The 11,170-nt window shown below is 37.0% G+C and overlaps 2 protein-coding genes across 3 annotated transcripts in view; both read left to right on the forward strand.

The window, feature by feature from the left end:
* The window catches only part of pabpc4 (poly(A) binding protein, cytoplasmic 4 (inducible form)), a 28,324-nt gene extending 24,617 nt beyond the window's left edge, over positions 1–3,707 (forward strand). Inside the window, exons 9-14 of one of the 2 annotated variants that reach the window (XM_048191059.1) lie at positions 181–394; positions 720–853; positions 2,433–2,523; positions 2,708–2,838; positions 3,131–3,232; positions 3,319–3,707. In XM_048191059.1, the coding sequence (XP_048047016.1) occupies positions 181–394; positions 720–853; positions 2,433–2,523; positions 2,708–2,838; positions 3,131–3,229 (669 nt within the window). In that variant the 3' untranslated portion in view covers positions 3,230–3,232; positions 3,319–3,707. The remainder of the gene's footprint in view (positions 1–180; positions 395–719; positions 854–2,432; positions 2,524–2,707; positions 2,839–3,130; positions 3,233–3,318) is intronic. The other variant, XM_048191060.1, reaches the window with a different exon arrangement.
* A 1,295-nt stretch (positions 3,708–5,002) lies between these two features.
* Positions 5,003–10,696, forward strand: ppie (peptidylprolyl isomerase E (cyclophilin E)). Its single transcript, XM_048191062.1, has 10 exons — positions 5,003–5,161; positions 5,377–5,475; positions 5,598–5,641; positions 5,898–5,924; positions 6,018–6,099; positions 6,205–6,308; positions 6,486–6,609; positions 8,006–8,191; positions 9,745–9,887; positions 10,509–10,696. Exons 1-10 carry the CDS (start codon positions 5,131–5,133, stop codon positions 10,575–10,577), a joined length of 909 nt encoding a protein of 302 aa, XP_048047019.1. The 5' UTR covers positions 5,003–5,130; the 3' UTR covers positions 10,578–10,696.
* The last annotated feature ends 474 nt before the right edge of the window (positions 10,697–11,170 follow it).

The following is an 11,170-nucleotide window of genomic DNA, read 5'->3' on the forward strand; positions in this document are numbered from 1 at the left end:
ATTTTTTTGTCTGAAATGCACTTCCATAGTATATCCATAGTATATTAATACATATAAGGATAATAAATGAATAAATTTACAAGGGCTATAAATTAGTAAAATGTTTTATACAATGATTAATAATTTCTCTGAATAATTAGAACTTTTTTCAAATGCATCAAATTCTATCATGCTTCACAGGCCCAGAACAGAACAACATACTATGCACCAAACCAGCTCACCCAGATGCGTCCGAACCCTCGCTGGCAGCAGCAGGGTGGCAGAGGTCAGGGTGGCTTCCAGGGCATGCCCAGCTCCTTGCGCCAGCCAGGGCCCCGTGCCAACATACGCCACTTGGCACCTAATGCGTCCACCCAAGGCCCACGCGGGATCCCCACAGGTGCACAGAGAGTGGGTGAGAAAACCCACACACTAATGAAGTGATGCCCTATTATGACAAACTTTGACATGTTTTACAGACCCAGAGGCCACCTCAGATTAGATTTTTAAGAGTTGCATAGTTGGTTGAATGCGTCAGAGATTATGATTCAGGATTTAGTTTATTTTAATGTTTCATAATAATAATAATAAATATCTATTGGTTCTAGTTCATATTCAACTGATCATTATGTAATTCTATTGAACAACACCACAAACTACACACAATGATTACAAGTGTGTTCGGTGTTCATTCTGTCTTGATTATAGCTTTAATACTTGTTTCCTCTTTCCACCACTAGGAGGCACTGGCCAACCAATGGGTCCTCGCCCTGCCATGGGGGTGACAACCCCACGTGCTATGCCCCCATACAAGTACGCCACCACCATACGAAACACTCAGCCTCAGGTAGTGCAGCCCATTACACTTCAACAGGTAATATATGCTGATAGATTACACATAAATAAAAACTATACCTTTGACTCCAAATATTTACAAATGCAAAGATAATTCTTGTTCTCTTTCTGATTTTATGGATTGTATATTTAAAAGGGTTAGTTCACCCAAAAATGAAAATTCTGTCATTTATTACTCACCCTCATGCCGTTCCACACCCGTAAGACCTTTGTTCATCTTCGGAACACAAATTAAGATATTTTAGTTGAAATCCGATAGCTCCGTGAGGCCTCCATGACACTTCCTCTCTCAAGATCCATAAAGGTACTAAAAACATATTTAAATCGGTTCATATGAGTACAATATTAATATTATAAAGCGACGAGAATATCTTTGGAGTGCCAAAAAAACAAAATAATGACTTATTTAGTGATGGCCGATTTCAAAACACTGCTTCAGGAAGCATCGGAGCACAGATGAATCAGTGTGTCGAATCTGCTGTTCAGAGCGCCAAAGTCACGTGATTTCAGCCGTTGGCAGTTTGACACGCGATCCGAATCATGATTCGATACACTGATTCATTTGTGCTCCGATGCTTCCTTAAGCAGTGTTTTGAAATCGGCCATCACTAAATAAGTCATTATTTTGTTTTTTTTGGCTCTCCAAAAATATTCTCGTTGCTTTATAATATTAATACTGAACCACTGTACTCACATGAACTGATTTAAATATGTTTTTAGTACCTTTATGGATCTTGAGAGAGGAAGTGTCATTGCTCCCTATGGAGGCCTCATGGAGCTATCAGATTTACAGGTGTGGAACAGCATGAGGGCAAGTAATAAATGACAGAATTTTCATTTTTGGGTGAACTAACCCTTTAATCATCTGATGGATATTTAATCACAAACGTTAAACATGTCTATTTTTAATTAGAAACAGGAAAAGAATAATTTTTTTTCTAGGTAAAAAACAGTCATGTGGGTTAGGGTCAAAGATAGGTTAGAGATCATCTCTGGTGCTGCTTATGTGGTGGTCAAAAATGACAGATTTCTATTTTTTTATTTTATTTTAATGAAATGAATATTCTATATTTTAGTATGATAATGTTTTTTATTTAATATTTTGTATTTTTAGGGGATTATGTGGTACTAAATTATATTTATGGAATAGTTATCCATTTATTACCTTTTAATCACTTTTTGAGTGAAGCTAAAAAAAGTTATAGAAGTTTTAGTTTATTATTTTGAAAAAGGCATTTTTAAATTTTTAATGAGATATATATTTTCCAAAACATGTTTTACTCTAAAACTGTAAGAATATAAATTTTATAAACTGCGAGAGCCATAAATTTAAACAAATTGTGTTGCAAATTTAACTTGATATCTCAAAAAATTAGCTTTCAGTAAGATTTTGTTTGAGCGCAGTACCAAACGTTTCCACTAGATGAAATTTGCTTCCCATTAATTTCCAATGCGGTTATTTTTCAAAATTAATCTCAGTTTTTTCATAATATACATTATAATTTTGTACTGCCTTATTGTTATATTGGCCAGAACATGAAAATTATTATTGGCTTAGACAAACACAATAAAATTTCATGGTTTATTGTCTTGCGCAGGCTCAGCCGGCCGTTCATGTGCAGGGTCAGGAGCCTCTGACTGCCTCCATGTTAGCTGCCGCCCCTCCTCAGGAACAGAAACAGATGCTTGGTGAGATGAGGAGGCTGTAAGCATGTTCAGCCTTTCTAAAAATATACTTATACTCTCAAGGACGTTTTTGGGCATGACAGTTTTGTGCATAAACAGCCTAATGAGTGTTAATTACTTGCTTATTTTATTCTTCCCTGAAACCATCTCAAACTGTCTTGTGTATGCCCATTCTGTTTTCCCTCAGGTGAGCGATTGTTCCCTCTCATCCAGGCAATGCACCCCAGTCTAGCCGGGAAGATCACAGGAATGCTTCTTGAGATCGACAACTCTGAGCTGCTGCACATGCTGGAGTCCCATGAGTCTCTGCGCTCCAAGGTGACAGTCGTTAACTATGATAAAAGTCTCCAGAAACAGACACTAGCTTTGCTGCTATGTGCAATAAATGGAAAAGTAACAAGCTTTAACAATGCAAAGCCTATCGACTGAACCAGAGACATAAAATGCATTCATTTATTAAGATTTATGCTTTGCCTAGCACAGTCGAGAGATGTAATCTATATATGATGATGGCATTTTATCAGTTAACCATGTGCTTATTAGAACCATGAATCTGTGTGGTTAAGATGGTGTGGGCGTTGCAGGACTGATGATTTGTCTGTGCTGTCAGGTGGAGGAGGCTGTTGCAGTGCTTCAGGCTCATCAGGCCAAGAAAGACGCCACACAGAAAGTGGGAGTCACTGCTGCGACTGCAGCCGCAACATCTTGACCGGTAACTTTTATTATTATCAGTAGTATTATATAGTTGCTGTACTTATAAAAAACTAAATTGTTTTCATTTGAAATCATTTTCTGTAGGGTGAAGCTGAAAGACTGAAGAGAGATCACCACTGTCTGGTGTCGTCTGGTGGCAACCAATAGGAACACAAAAAATAAAATATGAAAAAAAAAAAGAAAAATACAAAATGATACTTGAACATAAAGAATACAAATTTTGTTGCAGGGTTTATATTTTTAACTCTGTAATGATTTTTATCACCTAAAGTTAATTTAAAAAGAAAAAAGAGTCAATTCTGTGAGGGAAGAGCCTCTGTATTGTGGCCAGGACTGACTTTTTCTATGAGGAAGTGGAAACTTGGTTCTTCTGTGAGATGTGTGTTTGCTGCTTTGATTGGACCTCACTTGTCCCATGACAATAACCCGAGTGGTGTGGCACTCTAAATAAAGGGATGACTATTTAAAATGAACTATGCTGTGTTCTTCTTTTTTATTTACCTAGCAAAGACAAAGGCCATGTTACATACACTTTTTATTAATTGTGGCTTGCGGTTCAGGAACAGTTCCTTAGAGGTTAAATGTTTATGGAAATGTTCCTCCATAAAATGATACACATACAGCTACCATATTTAAAGGATTAGTTCACTTTTAAATAAAATTTTCCTGATAATTTACTCACCCCCATGTCATCCAAGATGTTCATGTCTTTATTTCTTCAGTCGAAAAGAAATGAAGGTTTTTGATGAAAACATTACAGGATTTTTCTCCTTATAGTGGACTTCAAAGGCCTCCAGACGGTTGAAGGTCAAAATTACAGTTTCAGTGCAGCTTCAAAGGGCTTTAAACAATACCAGACGTGGATAAGGGTCTTATCTAGCGAAACGATCGGTCATTTTTGAAAAAAAATGTAAATGTATATGCTTTATATAAACAAATGATTGCCTTACAAGTGATTCCACCAAAACCGCACTTTCGTATTCTTCAAAAAGTTCACGCTGTATGTCCTACGCCTTCCCTATTCTACTTACGGAAAAAAACGAAACTGCCGCCATTCCGTAAGTTGAATAGGGAAGGCGTAGGACATACAGCGTAAGCTTTTTGAAAAATACGGAAAGCAGAAGCATGTTTGAGGCGATCATTTGTGTTTATAAAGCATATGCAGTTGTATGTTTTCTGAAAATGACCGATTGTTTTGCTAGATAAGACCCTTATTCCTCGTCTGGTATCGTTTAAAGCCTTTAAAGCTGCACTGAAACTATAATTTTGACATTCAACCGTTTGGAGTACATTGAAGTCCACTATAAGGAGAAAAATCCTGGAACGTTTTAATCAAAAACCTTCATTTCTTTTCGACCGAAGAAAGAAAGACATAAACATCTTGGATGACATGGGGGTGAGTAAATTATCAGGAAAAGTTTATTGAAAGTGAACTATTCCTTTAATGAGTTTATTATTCATACATTATCAAGACATAAATGATCATGATCACAAAATATGTAAACATCATCCCATTTAAGTAACTGATTAATTCAAATAAAAATATTTAATTGTTCACATTTTAGATTATTGTTACTGAAAATAAAAACTAAGCTATTTAGACTCTGTGGTTTCCCGCCGTTTACAATAGTGACTGGAAATATATATATTTAAAATTAAAACGTTTTTACTTTTATATAGAAAGGGATGTCGTTTATTTCACTGGGCTATCCAATGAGTTAAATATATGTTTTTATTTAGCACTAACTAACGAACTAACAAAAAAAAGGACAGCTGTTAATCCACAGCTGAACAATGGACACTTGTGTGTGTGTCAGTGATGTTATTTGTCCTCCGCATCACTAGAGGGACACCAACCCGCAGTGGCGAGGAAAACAGTCAAAGGTTACGAGCAAGATGGCGGCGAATAAACGTGTTCTTTATGTTGGTAAGAAAAGCATCAAAAATTGTAATCAAAATAAACTCTTCGCGCTCACGTTGCACTAGTTTAATTTCACAGTCGCGTGCATGTTTAGTAATGCGGTTCCGGTTTTCCACTGTAGCCGTGAAAGCGCCAAAAGATGAAATATGAGCTTCAGTGAACGTTCAGTGATTTTTAAAATGAAATATTAAAATAATTGACATATGTCTTTTTTTCCCCAGGGGGTCTTGCGGAGGAGGTAGATGAGAAAGTGCTGCACGCTGCATTCATTCCCTTCGGTGACATCACGGATATTCAGATCCCATTGGATTATGAGACAGGTAACAAACACACATCAAAATACAATCACATTATCATTATAGCTAACAGAAACAGTTTTACGACCTTAACATATCATATGACAATAATATCGCCCCTCATGTTTGACTCTTTTTGTCCACAGAGACACACAGGGGCTTTGCATTCATCGAGTTTGAGATGGCAGAGGTGAATACTTGCTAAGTCTGTCTTCAACTAAAAATATATACTCGACTCATTTAAAAAAAGATGGAAAATATTACGCACTAGAATTATATGCAACTTGTATCTTTTTTCATCCGGTTCACTTCTGCAACCAATGTTGCTTCTCATCATAGTTTGCACAAGCCACCATACATGACTGTGTTTTGTCTAAATCTACATAAAAAGCTGCTTAAATACACCAATATGTCACTTTCTTAAAGTTCTGTCTGCTTTTTCCCAGGATGCAGCAGCTGCCATCGATAATATGGTGAGTTAATGAACCACTCACTTCTGTAGTGTCTTAGTTTGTCACAATTCCTCAGAGATATGGTTAATATCTGTTCGTCTTTGTGTTCTGCAGAATGAGTCGGAGCTGTTCGGGAGAACCATCAGAGTGAACATCGCCAAACCCATGAGAATTAAAGAGGGCTCCTCTCGACCAGGTGAGGGTTTCATGATAAACTCACTGATTATGCTGTTAACCTATTTCATTCACTTATTTGCATGTCCATGAAACAAAAATCTGTTCATTGATGCTCTGCTTATAGTGTGGTCTGAAGATGACTGGCTGAAGAAGTTCTCAGGGAAGACCATTGAGGAGAGCGAGGAGGCGGAGTCAGCTGCGGAATCAGCCAGTACAAACACTCAGGAGGTGGGAATGTTGTAATATTATTGATTTTGGTATGAAATTATATTTAATGCTTGATAAGTTGTTGTATTCATATAGCAGTTTATATATATTTTTGCTTAATGTCTGATGTTTTTTTTAGATTTTACATTCTGATTTATCATTAACACTCTCCAATTGGTATTTTGTGTTTCTGAACAGGGAGAGCCTCCAGCGAAAAAAGGCAGAACTAACCCTCAGGTCTACATGGACATCAAGATTGGCAACAAGCCTGCAGGTCGACTGCGCTTCCTTCTGCGAGCAGACGTTGTGCCTATGACTGCAGGTCAGTAAACTATCTTTAGAGGTTCCTATTTCTTTACTGCATGTTTAAAGTTGGCATGAAATGAAAATGTACCCTCTTTTCCAAATTCATTGTGTACAATTCAGCCATGCATATTTAGTTTAATTTTTTTGACCTGATAATCAATTTAAAAATGGTGAAATGGCAGACTTTGTTGACGCATACAAAACTCCAATCGTTTTGTCCACATAAACCCACCTGTTTCTTACAATTGACTTCAAGCTCATTATAGTAATGTGTGGGTCGCGGTTATATCCGCAGACACTGCAGATAATCTGGGAGTTGGGCAGGCCAAGTAAAAAAACATTCCTTACTTCCCATATCCAGCCTTTGCTCGGGCTGAATGGATTTCATTTCTTGTGTGTTCGGGAAGTTGCAGTGACAAAAATGGTGACATTCCAATTTAAAGGATTAGTTTACTGATAATTTCCTGATAATTTACTCACCCCCATGTCATCCAAGATGTTCATGTCTTTCTTTCTTCAGTCGAAAAGAAATGAAGGTTTTTGATGAAAACATTCCAGGATTATTCTCCTTATAGTGGACTTCAATGGCCTCCAAACGGTTGAAGGTCAAAATTACAGTTTCAGTGCAGCTTCAAAAGGGCTTTAAACGATACCAGACGAGGAATAAGGGTCTTATCTAAAGAAATGATCTGTCATTTTCGAAAAAAAAAAAAAAAAAATGTATATGCTTTATAAACACAAATGATCGCCTCCACAAGTGCTTCCGCCAGACTGCCTTCCGTGTTCTTCAAAAAGCTTACGCTTTACGTCCTACACCTTCCCTGAACAGAACTGGCGTCGTGTTCGTTCCGTAAGTTGAATAGGGAAGGTGTAGGACATACAGTAATTTTGACCTTAAACCATTTGGGGTCAATTATAGTCCACTATAAGGAAAATAATCCTGTAATGTTTTCATCAAAAACCTTAATTTCTTTTCGACTGAAGAAAGAAAGACATGGACATCTTGGATGACATTGGGGTGAGTAAATTATCAGGAAATTTTTATTTGAAAGTGAACTAATCCTTTAAGTTTGTAGGGAGTAAAGTCTGTGATTAGGCTATTAAGGACATGTGATTTTGTCAAAGAACTTTTACTCTAAATAAATGTTCATTTTAAAGTCTACTTCAGTGTAATATGATGCCATATCATCACGCTTAACACTGAGAATTAGAATAATTGTAATGTGATCGTTGGGTGTGGGTCATTTGAGGATGTCTAAATCAGAGAAAATCATAGGTTCAGGTGGATGGCGGGTGAGTGATTTTATTTTTAAGAGTGGATTTGGGTGACATTAGAGCTGATCCACGCTGTTTGCCAATGAAATGTTTAGTGCTTTGCTGAAAAGAGGACTTCTGTTTTGTTTGTTCTGCAGAAAATTTTCGTTGTCTGTGCACACATGAGAAGGGCTTTGGATTCAAGGGCAGCAGCTTCCACAGAATCATCCCTCAGTTTATGTGCCAGGGTGGAGATTTCACCAATCACAACGGCACTGGGGGAAAATCCATATATGGAGGCAAGTTTGAGGATGAGAACTTTGTCCTCAAACACACCCAACCAGGTAAGATGAGTCTTCAGTTTGAAAGAAGTTAGATTTGTGCTTTGAAAGTGTTTTTCTGCAACAGCCTTTGTGTGAAACAGTCATTAGTTCTCATACTCTGTTTGCACATTCACACTACACACAGATGTGGCGCGGCCAGTGCGTTGCAGGATTGGTGCGGTCTGGTCCAGCAGTGCAGCGATAGTTTCCACACAGAGTCTATTTTTGTTGTAATTTGTCTTGAATTAAAATTATAGCGCATGGTTCATGGTCAAAATGAACATAGATTGACATAAATGAAGTAATTTCTCCATAAATGCATATAATTGAAGTACACTACTATTTTTTTTTTTTTTTTTACCAGTCATCTTATTACTTATTAGGAAAAGCACTTACCAGGAGTTGCAAAAATAACTAATGCGGTTAAAATAATATAATATAATATAATATAATATAATATAATATAAATGACGCTTGTCTAAACAGTGAGGTGAAAAAATAGTGTTGTATGACCCACAAGACTTTTCAGATGAAGATTTAAAGGTCCCGTTTTTCGTGGTTTTTTGAAGCTTTGATTGTGTTTATAGTGTGCAATATAACATGTGTTCATGTTTCGCGTGTAAAAAACCCCCAGTATTTTTCACATAATTTACTTATCTGTATACCGCTGTTTCCACTGTCATAAAAACGGGCTGATGACTTCCTTGTTCTATGAAGTCCCTCCTTCAGAAATACGTAACGAGTTCTGATTGTGCCAGCGGTTCCTGTGTTGTGATTCGACAGCAGCTTAGCGAACCTTGCCCGGAAAGGTCACGCCTCTTACCATGACGTGGAGATGCACGCGCTCAGTGTTATTGTAAACATGTCTTTAATTTTACCCTATCAATTTGAGCCGGAATCAGACTGGACTGCGGGACGAAAATAACAGCGTTTCGACGACATGGCGACAAACACTTTCTACAAACGCAACTCTTGTGTATTCCTGTGGGCGGAGGTTAGTCAAAAAGCTGTTTTAGTGACGTCATTAAAGAAGGAAGTAGAGGGATGTAGTCCAAACTGGCCGTTTGATGTAGGCGACTTCTGTTAAATAAAATATCTCGCTTGGCATTGAACTTTGAGCTTTAAAATTTTACAGATTTTATTTATACTCTAACAACAACATTACACACTAACTAAAGTTTGAAACATGGGATCACGAAGAACGGGACCTTTAAACCTGAAAGAAAAGTCAATTTCATTGGCTGTTGGTATGGATTGTAAGTCTGTTTGTGATACAAAATGTTCACGTAAGAGAAGTGTCATGCTTAAATGTTTTGCCACTTGCTTGAGCATCTTAATATATAAATATATATATAGAAATAATGAATTGACTTTTAGGGTGAAGCGCAATGCAAACGCATCTCATGTGAAAGCTCAATGAGTGTGTGCTGCTACTGCACTGCATACGTACTACAAATTACAATACATAATGTGTACGTACTGCAAATGGATCGTGTGAAACAGGCGTAAATGTTCAGGATCAGTAAGTGTATTTGTTGATGTTGATCTCTTGTTCTTTTTCTGTGTGCTCATAGGTCAGCTGTCGATGGCAAACTCTGGTCCCAATACTAACGGCTCTCAGTTCTTCATAACTGTTGATAAGACAGACTGGCTAGATGGCAAACATGTGGTATTCGGAGAACTCATAGAGGGCATGGATGTACTTCGGGCCATGGAGGTGAGTTGCTGACTGACGGAGATTTGAAATCGCTTATAACTAATGACCATTCAGAAGTTGGTGGTGGGCACGATTTTTAAATGTTTTTGAAAGACGTTCCTTAAGCACTCTGAGGCTGCATTTGTTTGATTAAAAATACAGTTAGAACTTTTAATGCTGTGGAATTTTACAATTTAAAATAACTTTTCTATTATTGCTATGATGCAAAACTGAATTTTCAGCATCATTACTCCAGTCTTCATTGTCACATGATCCTTCAGAAATCATTCTAATATACTGATTTGCTGCTTAAGAAACATTTCTTATTATTATCAGTGTTGGAATCCATGATGCATTTTTTCATGATTCTTTGACACATAAAAAGTTCAAAAGAACAGCATTTATTTGAAATAATCTTTTGTAACATAAGTTCTTTGCTGTCACTTTTGATCAATTTAATGCATCCTTGCTTAATAAAAGTTTTATTTAAAACAAAAATAAACTTACTGACCCCAGACTTTTAAATGGTCGTGTTGAACTGTTTTGTATGATTCAGTTATAGTATTTTAAAATACACTTAAAATATTCAGATTACTTTTTGTTCCATTTTCTAATGGCTTTGTATCTGTACTGTTTCCTCAGGCTCAGGGGACAAAAGATGGCAAACCCAAACAAAAAGTAATCATCTCTAATTGTGGAGAGTATGTGTGAGATCAACATACCGTGACCGTGTGTCTGTCTGTGTGTTTGTAAGTGAGAGAGAGTGTAAAGAAAACCTGAAAACCTTTTTGTAGTATTTTGTAAATATCCAAATAAAACTTTTATACATATCCTTTTGATTTTTCTCCTGCTAAATTGTGGCCTGCATTTAAAGGGTTGGTTCACCCAAAAATGAAAATTCTGACATTAATTACTCACTCGCATGTCATTCTAAACCCATAAGACTTTCGTTCATCTTCAGAACACAAATGAAGATCTTTTTGATAAAATCTGAGCTTTCTGTCCCTCCATAGACAGCTATGTGACTACGACTTTGATGCTTCAAAAAGTTCATAGAGATCTTAAAACAAATCCATATGAATTGAGCGGTTTAGTCCAAATTTTCTGAAGAGACTTGATCGCTTTTTATGATGAACAGATTTAATTTAGGTGCTTACTCACAAACATTGATCAGGGAACATAAACAGAAGCTCAACTGAGCCTGAATGATGCACAAGAACAAACCTCTTCCGGAGGCTCAAACGTGATGCGTAACACATGAGAAAAAACCTCATTGGTTCTCGCACGAGTCAAGCAAACATGCT

The sequence above is a fragment of the Megalobrama amblycephala genome, linkage group LG5 (assembly GCF_018812025.1).
Source record: "Megalobrama amblycephala isolate DHTTF-2021 linkage group LG5, ASM1881202v1, whole genome shotgun sequence".
NCBI classification, from domain to species: Eukaryota; Metazoa; Chordata; class Actinopteri; order Cypriniformes; family Xenocyprididae; genus Megalobrama; species Megalobrama amblycephala.